Here is a 24,902-nt window from a genome sequence, read left to right as displayed (position 1 = left end):
GCTAAAACTACTCGTTGAACTTCGTCGATAACTTTGAATCTACCGAAAAGCCATTAATTGCACAGGATTAACTCCACGGTCAGGCGTGTAATTGTGTCTAACAGCAAGTGTCTAATCGCACGGGGCGTGTTAACTAGCTGCATTTACTCGAAATCGGTAGATCGACAGGGACAAGGATTGGATCCGTTTTGAAACATCGGTTCCAACGGAACAATGTTCGCTGATAAGGAATTGGTCTCAACCAATCAGCGGCGTAGATTCGCGTGGATCGCCGGTACATGAAAGCGATTACGTACAGCTCGGTAACGGGGCGAAGAACTCGCGAGAGGAGCGACGCGACGACAGTGTTGCTCGGCGCTCCGTTGCGCGTCCCTGCTGCTTTTCTGCGCGGTCGCGTAGCGTTTCTCTTGACGGCGCAGCTGCGCGTGCCACCGAAATTATGTTGCCTCGTTGCTGATCTCTCGGGAAACAAAAACGACGATCACGGCCCCCGGTGACACGCGATGCCCGGCGTTCCCTTGGTGTTCGATTACTTCTAAATGCCCACCTGTCCAACCACCATCACCAACGTCGTCGTCGTCACGATACAAAAGTGGAGAACACCAATTTCGAACCAGCCTCCTCCGAGCTGAGGATAAGCGCCATGAACGGTAGGCTTTTGTTATTTCAACGAATGCGTTGCTTGGTGATGGTCTTGGGTGAACAGATTGTACAGTCCTTGACAAACTAGAAATTGTAGATTTAGGAAGATTTATGGGATCTTAAGAATTTGAAGGTCTTTAAATGTCAAGCCTACAAATCCTTGGGATTTAACAAACACGCAGAAACACTGGCTTCGAATGGTTTAAGTGTAAGAGCTGTTGTTAGAATTTTGAAGCGTCACAAACCCAAGAAAACTGAAATCTGGATAAAATTGGAATCGCGGTGGCTATACGTTTACCAAGCTGAGTGATTAATGTGTCGTGCTGGTTATATTAACACAGACGAACGTTCTGTTTATGTATAGCCGGTTCCACGTATAAAAGTAACAGCGAAACTTTCCTCTGCGTCAGTCCCCGACCGGTCTCCGGTTGCTCAACGTTGTGGCAATACTCGATCGACGTTTGTAATCTCGAATCGACACCGATATAAAATCAAGACGATCCGAAACTTCGATCGAGATCAACCTGCCCGACAAAAACTACATGCATAGATACAGTTTTCGAATTTCAGATCGAAACTATGATTTACAAGCATGGCGACAATAAATGCGATAGATAATTCGTTTTCTGACGAATTGGGTTGGACATTGGGTTTGTGAAAATAACATAGTGTCGAAATAACTAATAGCTATAGCTCTTTCATTGCAACCGATCTATTTTAAGTGCGATGATTATCAAGAGGAGTTTTGTCGATATCGTGATTACAAACATTATCGACATTATCCAGGATTAATTAATTAATTTCGTTGTACCTTAAATATTCTTTTATTTTATCCAAGTAAAATCGATATCAATCTATCGGCCGATATCGATTCATGAAAGTTAGGAAAAGACCAATTAGAAGAAATTACTTTTCAATAGCTGGTAATTATCGCTCGAGGGAGATTCCGTAGTCGATAAATCATGGTAACTTTTGCTCGAGGGTTGGTTTTGAAAGAGATTGTAGAAAAGAAAGGAAAATAACGAGCATCAATTACTATAATTTCTCCTTGAGTCTATTTTCACCGAAGCGTATCGCACGTGATTAGAAACGTTTCGAATTCGAAGTATGTATATATATAAGTAGCAGACACGAGCTATTCTAATGTTCTCCCAAATGACCCCCGTTCATTCGAAACGATTCGTCAATTAAGAGGTGACACATTTAACGAACGAAGTTGTCGGGCTGCCGCGATGCCGCGTCCTCCTCAGTCTATGCGTTCTAACATAATGATTTAAAAAAGTTGATCTACTAAAAAGCCTTAACTCAATACGGCAACGCGAAAGAAACGAGCCTTATCAATTGGCGACTAAAGTACAATTAGAATTCTAAATTCTTTGACGCTAAACTTGCATCGAACAATTTCCCGATTTCTGTATTTTGCTTTTAATCATGCAAAGAGGTTCTTACCTCTTTGATCAGAAATTTTGTTGTTACATCGAGTCAATTTATCAGCGGTATCAGTTCATCAACCCTATCGATCGAATTATCAGTGTTTCGTATTGTCGCGTCTGACGCGCGCCGCCTGTATCTACTGTGAAGAAACGGTTTTGTGAAACTACGTTGAAATTAAGCAAGGTTTCCTTATCGGAGAACAATTATGACGTCTTGTGCAATAAATGTGTGCGATAGCACGTAGCTGGCTACGCACGTGCAACTCTATTTCAGAAAATCGGTTTATCAAAACGACCAAGTGTGTTCGGATTAATCTGATATGAATAGCAGGTTCCTTATCGGAAGACATCTAAATAGAATCGCAAATATCAATTTCATTCTTTGAAGATTATGTTCCTTATCGATCACGAAAACAATTCACACAGTGCCATATTCCCGCATTCATCCACGAAATCCACTGTATTTCCGCGTTGATCGGACTCTCTCGTTCAGTTTTACAGATGTATAGACCACATGAAGCTCCGCTTGGTGATAACCCCGAAGGTTATGCGCTGCAATCAGACATCATTCACAAATCAAGTATTTTTCCTTCGTGTCTATCATTAAAAAGAAACACCAGCCGATTTTGTGAAACAGATACGAGCAAAAATCAACTTTATCTCGTTCCATTCTAAAATCTCGTTACGTTACGATTGTATTGTTGATTTCTAAAGTAGGAAAATACTTGGATGTAGAAATAATAAGAAATAATTTTCCATGTGAGAAGATGTACTCGTCAGTATCTCTTCAAACGACTGTTAACGAGAATCTCTGTGCGTGAGAAGCTTGAGGCAAAACTATAATTGTCAATTGCACATTCTTGAAGATGATGTTCCACGAGAAATGCGTGTTTCCGGACAGATCACGCGTTGTAAATAACTCAGTTAATAATTCGCGCGTCGGAAACGCGGATGACTCCGTCGAAATTTCAGTCGACAACAAAATCAGGGTCGAGTCACTGGATTATTATAGACGCGAAAAGTTCAAACGGCCATGACGTTCACCGCGCATGCTTCTAAATGCAGGCTGCGAGTCGAAAAGACGAGCAAGTAAGTAGAATATGAGACGATTTTCATCGAATCGGTCGACGACACGACTCGTTCGAAAATAGCACGGAGGTCGACACGCGTCTGCCTTCCGTGACGCGTATTTAAATTCGGGAATCGGAGCAGAGAAAAGAATCCACGTAACGATTTATCGTCGAGATCTCGAGCTTTATCAATGACGAGAATTGGATAAGAAACAAGAAACTGTCTCTCTACGATAACATGTCCTCGATTCGGCGTGTATCGTTTCGATGATCCAATTCATATAAATAGAGTTTCCTCGTTTGAACGATGGAAAACGTAATTGGTTCGATAAACCTCTCGATAATGTCTGATAAGATAATTTTCGTGAAAAAACAGCGTCAAATAAGGAACTTTGAAGATTTCGATAGATTACGAAGAAAGGAACGTAATATCTTTAATTTTAATTTCTGTCAGTAGCCTCGACCTATCGCTCAAGTTACGCTTATTAAAGCACCAGTTGTGTGACACTGAACAAGCAAAAGATAACGTTCACTTTCATGTTTCCACAAAAGCTGCCAGTTTAAAACTATCGATATTTACAGACGTTCGCGAAAACCTACTGATCTTACGTAACGACGCAGCGAATCGAATGTGCTCATTGAATTAATATGAACGATCTTCCTCGTATCTGAACATCGGAAAGTAGAAACCTGTTATCGGTAAGCCACGGTTACTCTAACAATAAATATTATCTAACTTTATCATACTGTGTATCAAATTTCAGACGTTTGCAGATGAAACGTGACCGATTACCGGATAGACTAATTTGTAACATAGGTAGCTATACACCGCTTTATTTGATCAATAAAATCGCCAAGTGTACACGTGGAACGTGATCGAATAATCGAAGCTACGATAAACGAGATAAACGAGAAACATGCATCGATTAACCGGAAATCGTGCGATTCCTTCCTCAAGAAAAGCTAACGGCGCGAAATTATACGAGTACAAAGCATCGCGTCTGCGGTGCCGGAAAATCGCGTGTCACCATTCACACAGTTTGCAATATTCACCTTACATAAGTTTCGCTATCTCTTGGTGTAATTACGACATTCAACGATTCCTGTACGCAAATACGATATGTACGATACGTCCTGTACGATAAAAGAGATTCGAATAAGACGGAGCTAACAATTCCAGAAGAAACTGTCGCAACGATGAGTTACAAAACAACTTCAGGTGTCTTTCCTCATTGTTAGGAAATTTGATTCAGATCTCCCTCCCCCTCTCTCTCTCTCTTTCTCTTTCTCTCTATAGTCTTTAACGACATCTCAGTCATTGACGATTGCGTGTTACAACAAACTGACCTGTAGTCGATGCGTAGTAGCATATTATTAGCATCTGTTTTCATTCAAACGAATGGAACATAACAAGATTCAAGCTTAACGATATACGTATCTCCATTACTTATATCATCAAAACACTGAAATGTTATTCCTTAAATAACACGTTATATATTTATGAAATCTAGTAATCTCATTTTAAACTTGACCCTATTCTCCTCGCACTCTGTTTTATCGGATAAAAGAAACTTCTGTTGAAGCTCCAATAATCGCAAACGCGCTGAATGTGCCTTGAAAGGTTAAACTCGGAGTTATCTAAAAGAGGATACGGCAAAGAAGTGCCCCACCAGCCGCACGAGAGTTAGGTGTGAACGTTTCAGACGCTTGGCACGTGCTGGCCATAGTAAAGCAGAAAGTTAACTCGAACAGAGTATCGACCACGAGGCTTTCGGGCTCGTTCAATACTCCAATGAAGAATCGAAGAGAGAAAGAGAGGAAGAGAGAGAGAGAGAGAGAGAGAGAGACGATGACGAGGACGGCTGGAGCGGGTAAACCGCTCGATTTACCTGGGATTTGCCGCTACAACACCTAAACAGGTGCGCTCCTTCGATAATCACTTAGAGGGTAGTGGAAGAGGAATCGCCATGAAAACAGGCGCATGCATTTTAAGTCCCATGCAATTAACAGGGCCGTACTCGTGCCACGGAAGGCGATTTAGTGAGAACAAATGACTCACGAACGGCAACGTCGTCGTAGGTCGAGGCAAAACCAATTGGTGGGGGTATCTCAGGTACGACATCACTAAACCTGGTGCCCCGAAGCTCGCTAGTTAGCCCTTGAGAACGTCGATAATCACAAAATGACAAGTTGAATTATACCATGACAGCTGTCGAAGAACAAGTTAAGATTTTGATAAAGTTACTCCAAACGGAGATTTTCATTCAATCGTGCAATTGGAAAGACCTTTCTATCTTAATCGAACCAAACAACTGGCGCCCTCAATGCCTCGTAACTTATAGAATTAAAGAAAATTCTCGACACTTCAATTTAATCGTGAGAAATTGTTGATGCGTCGTGTCGTGTAAATATTCACATGTGAATCAGCAAACGTTTGCGAATTCGTCGATGTAGTTGAGGTTCAGCGTTTCATAAAACGTTGACAGAGCGTAATCGAATCGGCGTTTCGGAGTCGAGTAACGAAACGAGACACGTGGCGTACCTGGAAAGGCGGCGAAGAGTACGCCCCTGAACCGGAATAGAAGCAGGCAAGAGCGCATGTCTTCTGCTAATGCCAAACGATTCTCTTAATACACTTGCGTCTGGAATCTCGTTGTAATTGGGGCGAACGCTTTGTGCCAGCTGTTTCGTACTTGTCAGTGTTTCAGAGTGATCGCACGAACCGGTCTACCACGAAACTCGTCGAACGAATCGTTGTCGCCAAGCGGGAACCGTTGGACAAACGCGATCGTGGAAGGAAGAGAAAGAAAGCATTTCGGTGTACAGCTATAAAGGAACGACTGGCTAGTCGCCATCTTAGATTCATTGTGAGCACGTTGCACGAAGCGGTTTGAAAGAGTTCCAACGGATCGTGGGCTTTTCAAGGAAAAAAATTAACAGGCATGCGAGAAGGAAAGGTGTCGTTTTTCCTCGAACGTGAGCGCTTATAAACCGACACGGTGCATGTCGACAGAGGCAGACGCAGTGAGTGTCGCGAGCGAGAAACCCGAAAACGGCCACAGATGCATGAAACGCAAGTGAAACGACCGTGTGCAAAGTGACTTCCTGGAGGAGAGAGATTTTTTCTTTTCTGTTTCCTAATTTACGGAGGCCTAACAGGGCGGAGCTGATCATCGACGCGTACGAACGAATTGAAATCATCAGCATGAGTAAGATACTAGGTACAAACTATTGCACCGTGTTCTCTGTACTTAGAAGTCCCGAAGAGGGTGAATCGTTTAAACGGATCATCTGAAAGAATCATCCGACGAACAGAAAAGCAAAGGGCATAACCGTGGGAAAGAGCAAGAATTCGAGTACGTTTGAGCCGCGAGGGCGATTAGTCAGAATTGAACAGCCGGATCACGAGTGATAATTACGAGTGAGGAGCAGTGCTAAAAACGAGTGCATCGGTTTTCGCGCGTGAAAAAATAAAAGTGTTAATCATCGAAGCAGCTCGTGGGAGACGTGTGATCACCTTCGAGAAAAGAACGTTGGACGTTGACGTAATCAATTCTATATATAGGTGTTCGAAATTCACGAAACCGTGAAGCGAACATTATATAAAAGAGCGAAGTACTCACGATCGCGAACAATAATTTTTCTTTTCTTTCTCCCTGTGATCAATTGTACTTTTCAATCGAACACTCGTGTACTTAAGTCCTTAGAAAATCGAGGATCGCTTTGTAAATCGATTTACTTAGTGGTTGTGAAGATCTTGGAACAATATCGTTAGTCGTACGATCGATACATCATTTATCGACCCGATCATTTAATCGATAAGTCAGATTTCTATTGATCGAAGAGGATCCACGAAGTTTCCCTGCCGATCGACACACCCGACGGCATCCAAAATACTCTTATAACCCGTAATGTATTTGAGATCGCACGTTGAGGCAGCAAAAGGGAGGCACGAGAATGCAAGAGAGGCGATAGAAGTTGGCTGCGGAACAAAAGGTCGAGGTAACATTGGATCGACCGCGAGAGACAAGGCCAAGACGAAGAGATCTCTGGTGGACTGCTGGGATTTCGAAGAGCCTCAGCTGCTTCATCCGAGATTGGCCGACAGAGATTCGAAACAGGCGTGCGTACGACGCGGTATGAGCGAAGGTGAACGAGCAGTGACCACGCCACGAATTGGCTGGCGAAAGCTTACTGATCCTGGCGACTGACACGAATCCAGGAACTCGGGGGCAGGTCCGAAGCGATAGCATCAGCTACTGTTTCATTGTCAACGTCATCGTTGTCCTGCCACTCAAATAACTAGCCACTGCCACTTGAACTCTCGTGGAAGGAAGATCTTGGAACCTCGACCCATTCGACAGGATACCGCTATATCCTGACGCATTTTGGTCCCTGTCGATGTCAGCCAAATGCAAGAGAACGCTCTGTTGAGATTTACGTCGAGAACATTGAAGACGGACCCGAAAATGGCGGGTAATCGGTGTCGGTAGCAGACGGGGTTATTGCCTAAAAGAGCGATCTCCTCGTCTTGCATTATTCCTAGGGGAGCCACATCTGAACCGTTCAATTGGTTTCGGCTAGAATCCCATTTTTCTCTCTTGTCACGAGTATTTTATTCTCGTCGATCTCCCTCTGAAGCCAGTTGACGAACTTTGTGTCGTTGTTCTTGTTTTTTCTTCTCTTCGTTTATACCGTTGTTGAATAAAACAACAACAACAAACGGGTCCGCGGTTGACCCATAGACAATAAATCGTAGGTGATAAGAGTAGTGGTAAAATGTAGTTGTGAAACGATTAAGGATTCAAATTGGGAAGAAGGACAAGAAACGTCGAAAGGGAAAACCCCCTGTCGTGATACCGCAAGCAGTGTCCTCGCTGAGTGATCTCCCGTAAGACCACGAACAATTGTACCAAATTTAAAAAGAGAGAGGAGAAACACACACATATATATATATATAGATATTACATATAAATATATAGTATTCGCGCTTAAGATCCGCTCCTTTTTCTGCGATCATCATGCCGCCTACTCCGAATAAATTGAACTTGAGCTTCGCCAGAAACGCGTACAGCGTGTTTGGAACACGCGGTACTAATACCACCGCTGATCAACAGCGCGAGCAGAAAACGGAACTTTTGGAGGGTAAGAGATCACCGCCTACTTAATCAAATTATTTGGCAGCGATTCTATCGAATCGTCCTTGACGATCCTACCGAATGAAATCGCCGTCCATAAATAACGTACCATTGATAGCCCGTTTAATTGATGATTACGAGCATTTCACATTGTTACGAAGCAATTTATTTCACGCGGCTATTTCTATGAAATTTCATCGCCTGTCATCGATTGTTATCGATCTAATTATTTGGCCATTGTGTTATTTCAGGAACCAGGGGCAATGGGATTCTCCACCTAAAGAATGGTATCGATTACATCAACCCTGGTGAAGAAGATCAAATGGAAATTTATGGGTAGGTACATACATACATATCGCGCGTTGAAAGTGTCACGATGTTGTGCAACGCCTTTTCCTATTTCTTCTAGATACAAGAGAAACAATATTCTAACCGCTGTTACTTGGTTCTTGATTATCATTACCGGAGGGCTTCTTAGATTGGTCTTTCACTGGATACCGCATCTTATGTTGCTAGCAACTCATTCCAAATGTCAATTAGAAACCGCAGACACTGTTTTGCTGGTAGAAAAGTTCCAAGGAAAACACACGAGTTATTACGTAAAGAAATTGCAGACTTTGGCCGCTCAAGATATACTGTAAGCATTCCTTATTTTATCAACGACATCTTTTTTATTAATTTCAAGCTAATATTTCACATATATTTCAAGCGGTAAACCTTTCGATGGAAAATCATTGATGGATAACGAACCATGGATGGAGAACGGCAGCGTGATAACCGTCAAGGAAGTAAAGGAAGAATATCCTTCCTCACTCTCGCTGCATCTAGCCGGTGGACAATTTAAACGTAAGTATTCGACGATTAAAAGATATATTTTCTTTTTATGGTAAGAAAAGTCTTCTAAAAAATATTTCTTCTTCATATAAAAAATTAATCAATTGATATTTGTATACAGAGGTTCCGTCGATCGTCCTGTTCCACTGCAAGAAGTTAACTTACGTTTGGGACCCCGAGAGATCCGAGTTCCTAAAACTTCGTGGTTTAGACGTTGGTGTCCTAACTTCCACATTGCATCAGATGCAAGGATTAAATTCGCTTGAACAGCATATGAGGCAAATATCCACAAAAATTCCCATAGACATAAACATAATAAATCTACTTTGCGACACTTTATCTAAAAAGTATTTTCCGATTTCTTTACAGACGTTGCGTTTACGGAAACAATGAGATCGTAATTCGAGTAAAGAGTATTCTAACGCTGCTTTGTCTCGAGGTCCTTAATCCATTCTACGTCTTCCAACTGTTTAGTTTTTGTCTCTGGATTGCCGACAACTATTATTATTACGCCATGGTCATCTTGGCCATGTCCAGCGTTGGCATAATTATGGCAGTCTTCCAGACTCGTCGGGTATGCAACTTTTCGGCCGCTTGTTGCATCAATCTCTGAATTATATTAATAACCAAGGATCCTTTTGCAGAACCAACACAACTTACGTTCCACTGTACACTCTTCCGACGTGGCAACGGTGATGAGAGACCGCGCGACCGGCCAAACAGCGACCGTGCCTGCTGAAAAATTGGTACCTGGTGATATTTTGGTTATTCCATCTCATGGCTGTTTGATGCCTTGTGACGCAGTGCTTCTGACTGGGAATTGCATTCTGAATGAATCTATGTTGACCGGAGAGTCGGTTCCTGTCACAAAGACGCCTATTCCTTCGTCCAATGAAATGATATACGACATTAAGGAACATGCAAGACACACGCTGTTTTGTGGTACTCGAGTTATTCAAACGAGATATTACGGTTCGGAGAAGGTAACTCGAAATATTAGAATTTCTGATTAATTTTCTAAATTCGTTATTACTAGACATATCTATGCAAGTTCTTATTTTTACGGACAGAACAGAAAAAGATGAGACCTGAACAGAGATTTGTTTCTTTAAATATTTTATATATTCTTTTAAGTTTCCTATAAATTTATAAAAACCTGCAGTCTAATTGTTGTATAGGGACTTTGGAAAATGATCAATGATTATTGATCGTATAATTTATTTTTCTTGCAGGTTTTAGCTGTTGTTGTGAGAACTGGGTTCAACACCAGCAAAGGTGGACTGGTCAGATCCATTATGTATCCTCCACCTGTTGATTTCAAGTTTGAACAAGATTCTTACAAGTTCGTCGTATTATTAGCTGGTATAGCTAGTATTGGCGTGATTTACACCATTGTGACAAAGGCTATGAGAGGTGTCCCAAACCATCACATCGCTCTTGAAGCGTTAGATCTGGTTACCATCGTAGTACCGCCAGCTCTACCAGCGGCTATGACAGTTGGTCGAATGGTGGCACAGCGCAGACTTGAGAAAAACAAGATTTACTGTACGAGTCCAAGAACGATCAATGTGTCAGGATCAATTGACTGCATCTGTTTTGACAAAACTGGAACGCTGACTGAAGATGGTCTCGATATGTGGGGCGTAGTGAATACCATCGATAAGAAATTCCAGCCGCCTATCAAAGATATCACATCCTTGCCCCTAAACGATGTTCTCATCGGAATGGTGACTTGCCACGGAATCACTATAATAGAAAATCAACTCGTCGGAGATCCACTCGACCTAAAAATGTTTGAGTCTACGGGTTGGAGCTTGGAAGAGCCCGATGTATCCGATACGTCAAAATTCTCGATGCTTTTCCCTACAATAGTGCGACCACCGAAAGGCTCCAATCTATTGAAGAAGCTACCCAACGAAATAAGAATCTCGATCAGCCGACAAAATTCTATGTCTTCTGACATGATCGATAACATCTCTTTAAACAACCTTGATACCACGTTGACTGGTTCCACGACAGAATTGGGGGAGCAAGGTTTAGAAATTGGAATCGTTCGTCAATTTCCGTTCACATCTAGTCTCCAAAGGATGAGCGTGATTACCAGGACGTTGGGAGCTAATCATTACGACCTCTATTGCAAAGGCAGCCCAGAAATGATTCTCAGCCTCTCCAGAGCAGAATCCAGTAAATATTGCAATACATCTTTTAAATTTTGTGTTTTAAACTCTCTTCAAGTTATGACTAATCGTATTGTTTTTATAGTCCCAGCAGATTTTGGCGCTGTGTTACAAGACTATACTTCGGAAGGCTACCGTGTGATCGGCCTCGCACACAAATCTTTGAATCGTCTTCCTTACGCCAAGGTCCAGCGATTGAGTCGCGAGTCTGCAGAGTCCGATCTGACGTTCTTAGCATTCGTCATCATGGAAAACAGATTGAAACCAGAAACCACGCCTGTGATCAGTGCATTAAACACTGCCTGTATAAAGACTGTCATGGTGACTGGCGACAATATGCTAACTGCACTGTCCGTTGCCAGAGACTGTGACATCGTGAAGCCAGGCACAGCCGTCATTGCAGTCTCTGCCACTCAGCATAACCAGATGAAACCACAAATATATTTCACGAAGAGCAGCAGTCAGCCATCTATGGGACACGGGGATCTCAGCGAAATGACTGATTTGAATAGTGTAGCTAGCTTGGAAACAGTGGAGAGTGGCTCCTTTGGGAACAATCAGTTCGATAACGATGTCAATTATTTAGCCGACGAGTAAGTTCATTCAGCTATACATCATTATCACATTTACTACTACAGTAAATTAGTGCGAAACTTACACATTTGTTTATTTCATAGTTTAGGTTTAAATTTAAATTAATCCGATAGCGAACGTGTTAACATCTAATTTCTCACTTTTGTGTGTCATTGTTTCAGCTTACACCATTCAAAAAACAAATACGTGTTTTCACTCACGGGTAAAACGTGGGCACTAGTCAAACAATATTACCCAGAACTGATTCCCAAACTTGTCACTCGTGGAGCAATCTTTGCGAGGATGTCGCCAGACCAGAAGCAACAACTCGTTCAGGAATTGCAATCTTTGGGATACTATGTTGGTACGTAATTGAATTCTTCTTCAAACAATTTATATTATCTTGATTGAAATGTTAATTTTAGATATTATTTTCAGCTATGGTAGGTGATGGGGCAAACGACTGTGGAGCTTTGAAAGCTGCCCACACCGGAATTTCTCTCTCTGACACTGAATCTTCAGTAGCATCGCCGTTTACCAGCCGCGAGACTAACATTTCTTGCGTATTGACCGTGATTCGAGAAGGTCGCGCAGCTTTGGTCACTTCCTTCGGAATTTTCAAGTATATGGCGAGTTACTCACTCACTCAATTCATCTCCGTGATGCTGCTGTACAGTTTCGAGTCGAATTTGACAGACATCGAGTTCCTCTACATAGATCTCTTTATCATCTCGATCTTCGCTTTCTTCTTTGGTCGTACCGAGGCCTACGATGGTTCGTTAGTCAAGACAGCTCCTCTGAACAGTCTCATTAGCATCACTCCCATTCTTAGCTTAGTGACTCAAATTTTAATCGTGGCTCTATTTCAGTCCGTTAGTCTATGGCATCTTCAACAAATGGATTGGTTCAAACCGTTCAATGCTACGGAGAAAGCTGCTGAGAACAAGGACGATGTGAGCTGTACCGAAAATTACACGGTTTTCATAATCAGTTCCATGCAGTATATCATTCTGGCTGTGACGTTCTCTAAGGGTCATCCATATAGAAAGTCTCTGTTCACGAATTACGGTCTGCTCACCTCGTTCATTTGTCTCAGCCTCTTCTCCGTTTACCTCGCGACCTTTCCCTTTGAGTGGCTGAGTAACTGGTTCGAGCTGATCCTTCCAGAGAACGTTGGCTTCCGCTTCATCTTGGTCGGCTACGGTATCGTCAACTTCGTGATCTCGTTGCTAATGGAGTACTTCTTTGTTGACTACCTCGTTTTTAGAAAATTACGCTATCGTTGGCATAACATAGACAAATCTAGACGAAAGTTCCTCGCGATTGACCGTGACATGGCACGCGATTTAAAATGGCCACCGATCTCCCAAGAACCGTTACCAGAAGCTGCTCCCGATATCCTGATTCGTCAAAACGTCACCGAGATCAAGATCGAGAAACGCGTTCCCGAGTCCTGTCATCCTGTGGACACGAGCTTCATGAACAGTCCGATCTGTGAGAACTTCAAGCACTTTGGCTCTGCCAGAGAAGTCACTCTAAATCCCAAGTCCTTGTTCAACGATCGCAGAAACACCGTATCCATGCAAACGGTTCCTTGCTTCGAGGACAGAGATTCCGTGCTGAAACAACCGAACATAGAGCTAACAGCGAAGAGAAGATACAATTCGGAATCGGAGAAAGGGATCAATCGGTACGAAAAAGCCAGTTTTAAGAGCCACAGCACAAATCCAATCGCAACCCTGCCTAGGAACACTGCTATGGCTCTTCAACCGCAGAAATTGAGGGATTTGAAGAGCGCCTTGATGCACAAAAGCGAATATGGCTTGTCTCCCACTACACAAAGTGTCCTTGAACTCGATATTCTACCGTCGTAGAACAGAGCGATTTATCCTCGTGGGATTTGAATTGGTAGTGACCAAAGAACGGTACTTCGAGCAACGAACGGTAATCGTTACAAGTTTGAAGAACGATCTACTGTTTGCTATTCGACGTACCTGCCCGATTTCATAGACCGGATTGTCACGAAGTATCTCCACTTTATCTGCCAGTGCATTTGTTGTCCCATGACAATTGCAATACAAGACTGTTTTCAGCTGCTATACGGAATCACTCAGGAACGTTTAATTCAGAGACGATCAGGAAAGTTTCGAATCACCAGCATTCAACTGGAAGAAACGATATGGCAAATTTCCGACACGATCTCTAATCTAAATATCGTTCACAAGAGTGCATTTAGAATGCCGCGGCATTCACGACAGCTTGGTAACCAACGATGCATCCCACGAGCATCGTACGGTAGATCAACTGAAGGGGTCCCTTTTGACCTGATCTTTCTTCGTCCTCCTCCGTTACTAGTATTCGAGCATGCCAGACTCGAAAGAGAAAGTATTATCATTAGTTTATTTAACTTAGATGATGAATTTTAACTTACTCTGCCGTCAGGGAGCACTGGTCTCGAAGAGCGATCACCTTGGCGCAGACCGAACGAAATAAATAGTTAGATACGTTCTTTTTCTTTTTTGGGGGGGGGGGCATCTCTTTCGCGTTTAGACGCCGTCTTTTTTCACTGCGGTTTCAAAGATATACTTAAAAAATAAATTAAAGATAATATAATACATGGATCACGCGCTTTGTGTGACAAGATGTATAGATGGTTGCGAATGCTAATGAATTTTCTAAACTAGGAAACTATAGGGAATTGATCATATTCCCGTTTTCACAACGAGCTTTTTTCTTTCTTTTTTTTTTTCGATATAATAGCCAGGCAGTTGTTATTGAAAATATCGAATAACCTAAAACGACGCTCGACGCGTTATCGACGTTAGTAGAACAAAAAGTCGTTTGTATAAGAACAATGAAATTTCGTCGTGAAAGCGGGAAGTTAGTGTACTTTTTTGTTGGTGTGAAGATGGGAAACTTGTAACTATACCGTAGTTTATCCCATGATAATCTTATTTAATAGAACTTCGATAACCGACGTCCTGCGATCTGCAAATGCAGAAATTCGATGCTCGTTGTCACAGATACTTACTGTTAAACCGAATAACGAGATAAATGTGTACTTATATACGCAATGGAAAATACATACTTAAGCGCGTTATTCTATTATTTGCAACGCTAAGCTTGCGTTGAATTATAGCGGTTGTCGAATAACAAAGTATGTTTTTAATGTAAAAGCCTTGTTCTTTCGTCCCATCCGTTAGAACGCACAAAAGGAAATGGATAGACAATAATAAAATAAAAAACTGAACATTTATTAAGCGCGAATACAAACGAATATCACACGCACTTAATTTACAAAATATCCACATCGTTACATTTCACACCGTACGTCAAGAATGTAGACGCTTTTTGCCTCGAAACGCTTACATAATCGACGAAAGAAAGTTCACCGGGCGCGACTTACAAGTTAAAACAATTTCCACGCATCACCTCGTTTCGTTAGAAAATTATACGTTAGAAATCGATGCATGATAGCAACGGTTCTTCCACCTCGAAGACGGACAACTTTGTTCCTGACTTTAAACATTATCTCATCACAACGTTTCACATTTCTCGAGCGTAGAATCGTCGAAATTCCCAGTCACACAGTTCCTAGATCCTCCGTATCTATCGTTCGATCATTTGCCAGCCAGTTACGAAATCGTCAGAGATCCTGTCCAATACCATGTCGTAAACTTTGTTTCATGCAAAGTTTTTACAGAGAACAATCTCTATCCCTTTTGATTCGTCTCGCTACGAATTGATAACGTAGGTTATCCAGTCGACCGTTTTAGCTACCCGATGATAGATTCCTGGCTGGCCTGGCTGAGCACACGAGTAACCAGCTGAAACGATACCTATTAGGTACCATCGTCCTGTTTTCTCCAACATCAATGGTCCACCACTGTCACCCTGAAAATCATAGGCAAAAAGCTCTCAATCATTTTCTTCTCTTTTTTACACAACAAAGGAGTATCACCCAGTTCTTTCAAATTCAGCTTGAACATTCTAGATTATGTACTATATGTACGGGGTGGGAACGATATAGCGTGATGGGTGAAGCTTTGGGAAGAAATACCCACTGACAGGTAAGTAGCTGCATCTGGTACCCGTTTTATAGAGACGATGTAATTCATCGTTAAAGTTATTTGTAAATTAATATTCCGGTTACGATTCACTAAATCTACACGGTAATAAGCCACTGTTTTGTTTCTTGCTCGTTAGTAATTGTCGATCGAAATTGAACATAGCCAATACAATTCACACTAGCTTTACAAAGGCTTCTGTATTCGTGAATTTTCCTTTGTTTCTTGCTCTTGTCGCACGGTGTTGAAAAGCACTCGAGGTTCTTAGCTGTCCAAAAACGTCTCGAATTGCACGTTTTGACACATAAATTTACAAATCTGTAACTTTTAGCTTTTGACTAATTTTACGCGCTATATCGTTTCCACTACAGTAATTCCTGAACCGTTTCACATCAAATTAAACTCACTTGACAGGAGTCCTTGCCACCTCCGCGGTACCCAGCACACATCATCTCGTCATAAATCACAACGTTAATGCCATTGGACCGATGCCATCTCTCACAGATTCGATTGTCTATCACAGGTACGTCTACTGCTTGTAGTGTCTTGGGGCGTAACCTCGATCCTGTTCATTTTGACAGAATTCAATACACGACCGTCACTAGCCCGAACTCTGTAACGTTTCAGATAAATCGTTTCTGTATTTACCAGCCTGCAACGCTCCCCATCCAGCAGCCCATCCATACTGTCCTAGAAAGTCCTCGTTTTTCTCGGGCAAACAGATCGGCGCTATGTGAGGCATGTAATGAACCGGTCGATCTAATCGTAGAACAGCCACGTCGAACCTGAACAACAGGCAATTTCATTTTAGCGTCTGCTAAAGAGCCACTCGTGAAATGTCAACGTACCTGTCAGCTTGAGGAGTGAACTTGAAGTAAGGATGAACGCGAATCTCTCTGACACCGAAGGTGTAAGCTGGTAATGTCTCGCTAGCGGAATTTACTACGTAATCACCTAGAGTGACTTGAACTTGACGAGCCGATGCCCTAAACGTAAAACGAAAGAACAATTGAAAGAAAATAGCGACCGATATTGTACTTGCGGAATTTCTATCACAGCATCGAGGCTTTCAATTCTGAGCCACGTATAGATTAAGGAAATTCTAGAACTTCGAGAAATTCTGCAAGTCGTAACAGCTTCAGATGTTCGATATTCCACTTACTTAGCTACACAGTGACCAGCAGTGACGACGTGGAATCGATTAACGAGAGTGCCGCCGCATCGACTGGACCCGATTCGTATATACGCCTGAGAAAGTAGAACATTTTCTCTGTTTAAAAGACGATACAAAAAGCTGGAAAGGATTGACTACGATTCGTCAATGCAAATCCTCACCTGCCATGGAAAACTGCCGAATCCTGCGTCGTCGCCTCCGACGATTCTTCTTTGCGCGGTTTGCTTCGAGACGGGAATCCCGCAGCCTGTAATTACGAGGATGTAGATTCTCCATTTCAATCTAAATATGTAGTATCGGTTTGCAGTGTTCGTTTACGAGCAGCTCTTCAAGAGTTAGTAGCGGAATATGTATAAATACACTGCTCGAAACAATCAGGGCACCGTTTTCCGTATCAGTTTGATTTTCATATCTTTTTCTTCCGTTTATACGTTTGTTTTAATTATTACTTTAACCCTTTTAAGACGGATCTTTCTTTTAACAACGAACGCAGCGATACATTAGTTCGGATTATGATACACGCGAATTTGAAAATTAGGTTTAATCATCGTTTTTAAAACTATCACATGAACAACTATTATATATTTCAGTCTGTCAATTATAACAGAATCTTCTCTTTGCTTATTTAACGCAATAGAATCGTTCGTAGTGACGATCCTCTAATTATTTTATGCAGTATATATGCGTATGTTCAAACACTTTGGTACCGTAGCGACGGAAACATCTTTCACTTGATAACGTTTCGTTGGTCTTCAAGTTAGTATTACCGAATTAGACTTGGAGTAATTCAATGAAACATTTGACGATCAAACTACCGAGCAATAATACGTTTTAAATCGCGACTCTATCGATTCTGTTTCTTATATTCCGTTAAATTAAAAGTGTCCTCTTAAACGCGGTTCGACCGGAAGAAAAATTTCACTAGTATTTGTAATTAATCTGTGAATTAATTAGATTTATGGAAATCTCTCTTTATAGTCGTACAGGCGAAATTGATGATTAAAGATGGAGATCGTACTTCAGGGGGACGGAGGATTTATTCCTCGCGAACTAGGAACACCGGAAGTGGATACGAAATTCAGAGGACTCGCGTGACGAGAGAACCGTCGAAGAAGTGCGGAACGGACTCGTTGTTATCACGATGAACATGCAAGATCGATTGACAAATAAGGTGAGAAATCTTCACCCGGAGGAAGGCAGGCAGGAAGATCGCGACACGTGCCAGTATCGAAAGAGGAAGACGAAAATGACTTAGATCGGGTGGTGCACATCGTACCATGCTTTGGAAGGTGTAAACAGAGAAAGTGAAGGCATTCGATGACATGCTAAGGAAAGTGCGAGTGTTAAAGAGGCGACTAATATACAAGTCAAGAAGATTTCGACATGCTGACGAAAGTGCTAATGTAATATTTGTAGGACAGAAAAAAAAAAAAGAAAAACTAAAAAGAACAAAAATATGGAGTAGCGAAGAAACATGTAAATGGGAATAAGGGAAGATCGAGTGAAGTAATGCAAGGAAAAGGAAGAAGATATGAAAGAATAATCTCTTAAATAAGAGAGAAGAATAACGTCATTCAGGAAGCATTTCCAAAAAAAGACAGCGGTGGTCGATCATGCTAGTGCAAGAATCGGATGACATGCTTCTGTAGGAAGGACTTACGATCATCGTTGGCGGTCTCCGTGTAAGTATCCAACGGAAGCGGCTGAGATTGATCTCTAGGTGCCTCAATCAGGTTATAATCAGAGCTACCTTTCGGTTCTTTCCGCTGACAACAAGCGTACATGATGCCACCGCAACTGCCGTCCAAAAGGCCAGCGGACATCCAGCACATTAGAAAAAATTCGCAGCTTCGTCCGACAGCGCACAACGTATCGTCACCCTTCCACAGCGGTCTTTTTTGTTGACGCGGCTCTGCACAAAACAGGGCAAACTGTTCTTTCTTCTCCTTTCTCTCTTACGACATTTTTCCCCTTTTTGTCTCTCCGAAACGGATAATTAAAATGAAACAACGGAAGGTCCTCGTTACTCGTTGATCTTTCACGTTTACGTTTCATACCAGACATCTCTGATATGTGCAAAGCAAGGTCTGATTACTCCAAGCCTAGCTTCAGAATACTTTCGCAAGAGAAACGAGCTGAGAATATTGAGCAATTCGCGAGAGGATTGAAAATCGGCGCAATCGTTTTAAAAAGTGACCGAAAGAAGTTTCATTTCACGGGGCGTCGTTAATACAATCGCGATGTGGTTTAACGAAATCGTAAAAGCAACAGGAAAGAACCTTCGAGCGCCTCTGTCGTAACGATACGACCAACGCGGATGACGGAAATCGTCGGCTCGACGGAAACGGGTCCGGATGTCACAATCGTTGCGACACCCGGTTAGGATATTGCACCCGGGCTAATTTACAATTATCCGACTAGTACGAAATCCAGAGGCGAGATGTAATGTAATCCGGTATCGGTTTCACTCATTGGATTAGCGAAAGACCGGAAACGCTCTGCGAAACGGGCTTTCAACAGGTGCGACTAGACCACGACTCATCGGTACGTCGCTCTCTGTTGAAACACCGATCAACGCTGATCGCTTCGCGGGGAACGTACCTGATTCTAACCTAGGGTAATCGTCGAGGGTTTGCTTTCGATGATCTGGAACAACAATTTCCTCTGTTAACGAAAAAGAAAAAAAATTATCGAGCAATCTTTTTCATAAAAGATATTTAACCGTCAAAGTAATAATGAAAACCATTCATAGCCACTTCGTAGCTATTCCATATTGACATTTCTGTTCAATCAAAGATAAAAGAAAAATAGAAAAATCAAATGGAATAGAATATCGAATCCAATTCAACATAGAACCGCAAACAGTTAACACGATATGAAAAAAAAATCAAGCCAATGCTAGCTTTTCCCATCCTTTCAACCAAACCAGAGATCGACGTCGCAAATTTCAAGTGCCATTTACGTACATATGTATATATAATATATTTTACCAATATAAACATCACGCGAGAAAGATAAAATAAATCTATTTTTGTTAATTTTCTGACTCTCGTGCCGCTTGATGGTGAAATAATAAATAAATAAATGCGAAACGATCGAAGGTGGAAAGGATGCAAATGGAAAATTTTGACGTGGAATTGGTTGACAACGTATCGAATCTTAAAATTCTTCTATAAAATACGAGAAATGTGATTTATGCTTTTTACTTCACATTATTGTACATTACCTCTGATCTCGTCCTCAAAATCTGGCAAGTGGTTAGACTGTTGGAAAAACGAGGATGCGCTGCCACCCACCGGGGGTGGGATGTCGTTGTCACGAAAGATCAATCGTGGAGTTCGATGACCCATCACGGGTCTGTTGTACTCGGAAATAGGATTTCTCCACAGCGACTTGTGCTGCCTCCAGGATGGAAAACGAACTCCAGGAGGCACACCGATGTTCCTCCCTATAGGAGGTCCACCACCCTCGAAAAGGTACCCGGCTGGACCACTTGGAAATCTAACATATCGACGTCTGCGAGGCGAATTCAGAATTAAGTCTGTACGATTCCCATTGTTGCTTCGCGGCTCAATGTAACTGGAACTGAAGATCGTCTTTGGCTTGCTAAGACTCGATCCTGAGATCTCTGTATGACTGGTGGCACGATTCGAGGATACGATGAGGACTATTCCTATGAGCAACCATTGGCACGATCTCGCTGCACCCATCATTTGACTGGAACAAAATCATAAATCTTTCGCTAAGTCGAAGATTAACTTGCGCTACTGCGAACAATATTTTATATTTCATCGTAACTAATTTAATAATAAGCTATCTGCAAAAGTTTAGGTTTATTATTATAAAAAATTCATTACACCTTTTCGAATTATAAAAGCGTATCACAGCGGAAGATAACGTCGAAACTTAATTAAGTATAAAAGGGACGATACTTCTAAAAGTTAAAATACTTGTGTGACTAAGTTTAAACTGTCAGAATCTTGGCTTGCCACTAGAATTTTCTGTCCGGAAATCCATGTTTCTGTTAAACTAACGCATAGTACAAATGTTTTATATATTAAAACTGAAGAAATCGAATTAGAAATTGCGTTACTAATGGGACAAAAAGATTTAGGGTTTTCGTTATGGAGAAAAATCGTTCGCGATTCCTGCAACTTAAATATTCCACTTTCCCCTGTGTTTAATAGCGTCACTCTTTTGGAACGATCTTTTGCCCACTGTTTGCCTTTTCTTCCAGTCTTTGCTTGCGCCGTAGCCAGCATCCTTTCCGAGTATCATTTGCCATAAAAACTTTGAATTCGTTTACGGCGCAAAGTGTCAAAATTCTGTTTTCCTTCCTATAGGACGGCTTGTACTGGTAAGCCTGTTATCTCGCCACTTATTTAGCCGATAGGCTCTTTCAATTAACTTGTGTAAATTGTCAAACATTTGATACGGTATCTTTCGAAGCAGGACAAAGAATACAAGGAACAAAAGTGATCCAAGATAAAACGTGCCGTTACGAAAAGGTAAACAGTCCTCAATTCCAAAACGAAGGGGAAAATGTCTCGACTGGTTGCTATCAGAATCGATTCGATTGCACGAGAATCCTGATGCGATCGTAACAGCTGTAATTATATAGCGACACGCGAGATAATTAAATTCTCTTTTCTCTTCTTCCACGACGATCCAGTAATTTTTTAACCAATCTGCTCCGATTTATCGTTTGATCTTTCGTTAGAATTGATTTTCCAAACATCAAAGAAGAAACGTCGCGTGAGTGAGGTAAACGAGCCACGGAACACGCAGCTGAACAGATTCTATCCGACACGAATCCCTTTTATACCAAAGTCCGTTTTAACTGCATCTATATAGTGCACGCAATGATTCGTGACTAGGTTGCATTGTTGCGTTTGATTTCGAAAGGTAACGTGGTCGAATATTTTCGATTTTGTTTAAAGCAGAGTATATCGCGACTCAAGGTATTCGAATACTTGCCGAAAAAAAGATTTTAATTGGATAAATAGTCACTGTAAATATATAATCGGTGTTAAATCGGTCATAAATCTAGTGGGAAATCTACCAAGCAAATAATTAATTTGATTCTCTACGAATTATACACTCGCATTTAATATCTTGTACTTTCTATGTACATCTTCGCGTTCGTTTGAAACTTTATCGATATAATCGTAATAGTTGACCTTCATCACTACGAATTATACATAATACATTAATAAGAGATTTCCGCAAGCAGTAGAACAGCTTCATGAGATATTGTATAAAACGAGAGAAAGATGGAGATTAAAATCGCGTGATAGAATCGAAATTGGTTCTCCGTTTGACCTACTCGTCTTCAGAAAGCCGGAAACCGACCGCGTCCGGCGTCAGGAGAGTAGAAAACAAGTTCCTGGAGCCGATCGAGTGGATTCTTTTTCAATTGGACGAAAATATGTTGTTTGCGTCACGTTGGCTCCGTAACGGGTGAAAGTAAAAAGAGGCTCACCAGGAAACAAACACATGGATTGTACACACGGAGATTCATTATGGTACGGGGCAGCATCCTCCGGTTGGTCAGTTATCGGGGATATTAAGAAGGAGTGAAAACGCCACGCCACGAGTTTTATTGGCCTGAGACGAGATTGGGCAATAGCCAACATCGTACCAGCTGCATTAATCACTAGTTTAACCACGTTCAGGTCAATTTAACCACGTAACGGTCCTTGTCACCCCATTTCGTAATGGATTAAAAAATCCTCGCCCGAAAAGAAGGGTCCATTGTCTGCTGATCGAAGGACAGTCGATGAACGACGAGGAATTTCAAGGTAAAGGAATGATCTTGGTTAGAGTTAGAAAAAGGGGTGGAAGCGGCCAGGAGTCGATGCAAAGAGTGTTGGATTCATTGAAGAGATAAATGTAAAATTCCATCGGATAAATATTACTAAGTACCTTTATAGATATTAATTATTGAACTTGATTATTAATTTATTCGTCGTATTACTTCTTGAAGAATTAATTAGCAGTTCGTTTAGGAATTGAAGCTGAAATATTTGAGGATGGATTTTATTGCGAGTTCTGAGGATGGTTGCAATACTTTTATAGAATTTTTCAATGGATATCGTCCATTTTTCAGTCAAGAAGAATAATCGATGGCATCGAACAATCGATGTAGAACGTCCTTGCCAGAATAGCATCGCGGTAGCGAGTGAATGGTTCGATGTGTTAGTAGGTCATTGGCTCTGTCGTGTAGAAGTGAAAGTGCACTTCTTGCATGCACGACAGTGTGAAGTTCATGTTCACGCTGCCACCCGCTCCGCCGGAAGTTACGAGCCATCGACCATGTTCTTCTTATTCTTCGAGTCCCTTTTTACCATGCCGAGCTTTACCATGCCGATTAGAATGTCGCTATAGCCGATCTAATCAACAAAACGAAACGTTAGTATACGAGCCAGTATGCTTTATGTACTAATAAACATTATCTGAAATATGACTTACAAGGAATTGTCAAGTTCTTAACGAACGTTATCGAAAGAAGCCTGACCTGGCGAGAAAAAAAAGGTAGCAAGAAAAGTGAAACCCGGTAGAAAACATATTCCAGTTTCCGACTAGATTCGAACCTGTTAATCGCCTTAATGCTCCTGCGACTCGATAATATTTTAATTATTGTCTTTCTCGTTTTCTTTTTTCTCGGCTCTTTGATTTCTGTTAAGGAGGAGAAAATACAACCATGTCACTGGTTCTTCCAGAGAAAATGAAAGCTGTCGACATTTTAATACCCTCGCCATTATTCATCTTGATACTCGCTACCAACGAAACGCATATATCATAATCAATTTCCCCTCTGTTACGAAATGTTACGATTAAAATACGTATTTCGCTGCTGTTTCGATCTAACAAATTGTAGCCAGAAGTATAAACGTCAAAGACGGATAGATACCAAGATCTATGAGAAGAAACGATCACGGGAAAATCGTCGGTTCCTCGAACTCGATCGAAGGAAAAGTGACAGGGACAAAAAAATCACAAAGTAAACGATGGAAGAGGCGATCTAGAAGCTGCATCGCACGAACTTTCACCTTCCTACTACTAGTCTGACTCTATCGTGCAGGCTGATGGTCGAAAGTACAGAGAGTTTCTTCTCTCGTCTCTTGTATACGTCGCTGTAAACGAGATACACACCACACGCATAATTGTAGCTTCGTTTCCCAGCTGTTCGTGAAAGCCCACGTGCGTTGATCTCGCGTGTGTCCCGCGTCTGTTCTTCTCTTTCTCTTCTGGCTTTTCTCTCTCCTATCTCTCTCTCTCTCTCTGTCTTTCTGTCTGTCGTTTATATCGTCGGTGCTGTCCGGTGCCAGCCGATTGGCGCCACACGGGTGTCCACATCCTGAATTCCGTGTGAACCGACATTAAGAGCGCGATCCATTACTTTCTCTGCAAAGCGCACAGGCGCCGTTTTACTTTCGCCGAAAGCAAATGGAAAAAAAGCCAAAAAAAGAGAAGCGCGCGCGTGAAATTTTGTTTTCGTCCGATCCCGGCCCCGTTTTCTTTGCACGATCCAGCAACAGCGATCCAGAACGTAAATAAGAGAGAACATTTTTCAACACACGAGCATGGAATAAAATAATCTTTCGTTTATGTTCGTTTAACTAGAAAATAGTAAAATTTAGATCAAGAGAAAATTGTTTTAAATAAATATATGTATCTACACTGTGAGAGATAATGCGAGCTGAGTGCTCGATATAGCTGTTGTTTACTTTGTTCGATCGGTATTTATACGATGCTTAATAGCACCGTAATTTCTGCAAAACGGCAATAAAC

At 41.7% G+C, this 24,902-nt stretch overlaps 2 protein-coding genes across 4 annotated transcripts; one reads left to right on the top strand and one right to left on the bottom strand.

Moving 5' to 3' along the window:
* The first annotated feature begins 340 nt into the window (after nt 1-340).
* LOC122575309 (polyamine-transporting ATPase 13A3) lies at nt 341-15,043 on the top strand. Of its 2 annotated transcripts, none has more exons than XM_043744086.1 (11): nt 341-650; nt 8,535-8,619; nt 8,693-8,920; nt 8,993-9,129; nt 9,239-9,395; nt 9,487-9,691; nt 9,762-10,100; nt 10,350-11,301; nt 11,380-11,887; nt 12,050-12,231; nt 12,306-15,043. In XM_043744086.1, the coding sequence occupies exons 1-11, from the start codon at nt 644-646 to the stop codon at nt 13,739-13,741; spliced, it is 4,236 nt and encodes a 1,411-aa protein (XP_043600021.1). In that variant the 5' UTR covers nt 341-643; the 3' UTR covers nt 13,742-15,043. The 2 variants fall into 2 exon arrangements, with proteins under 2 accessions (XP_043600021.1, XP_043600020.1); XM_043744085.1 differs by lacking the exon at nt 341-650 and adding an exon at nt 8,155-8,290.
* On the bottom strand, nt 14,390-24,896 carry LOC122575310 (serine protease 42). Of its 2 annotated transcripts, XM_043744089.1 has the most exons (9): nt 20,335-24,896; nt 19,710-19,754; nt 18,769-19,020; nt 17,270-17,355; nt 17,097-17,182; nt 16,783-16,920; nt 16,583-16,719; nt 16,342-16,499; nt 14,390-15,761 (listed from the first exon to the last, which is right to left on the bottom strand). In XM_043744089.1, the coding sequence occupies exons 1-9, from the start codon at nt 20,819-20,821 to the stop codon at nt 15,603-15,605; spliced, it is 1,548 nt and encodes a 515-aa protein (XP_043600024.1). In that variant the 5' UTR covers nt 20,822-24,896; the 3' UTR covers nt 14,390-15,602. The 2 variants fall into 2 exon arrangements, with proteins under 2 accessions (XP_043600024.1, XP_043600023.1); XM_043744088.1 differs by lacking the exon at nt 18,769-19,020.
* Nucleotides 24,897-24,902: the final 6 nt, after the last annotated feature.

This window comes from Bombus pyrosoma, linkage group LG14 (assembly GCF_014825855.1).
Source record: "Bombus pyrosoma isolate SC7728 linkage group LG14, ASM1482585v1, whole genome shotgun sequence".
In the NCBI taxonomy this organism is placed as follows: Eukaryota; Metazoa; Arthropoda; class Insecta; order Hymenoptera; family Apidae; genus Bombus; species Bombus pyrosoma.
Note: the sequence above shows the minus strand (reverse complement) of the source record. Positions and strands in the feature narration are given on the sequence as shown.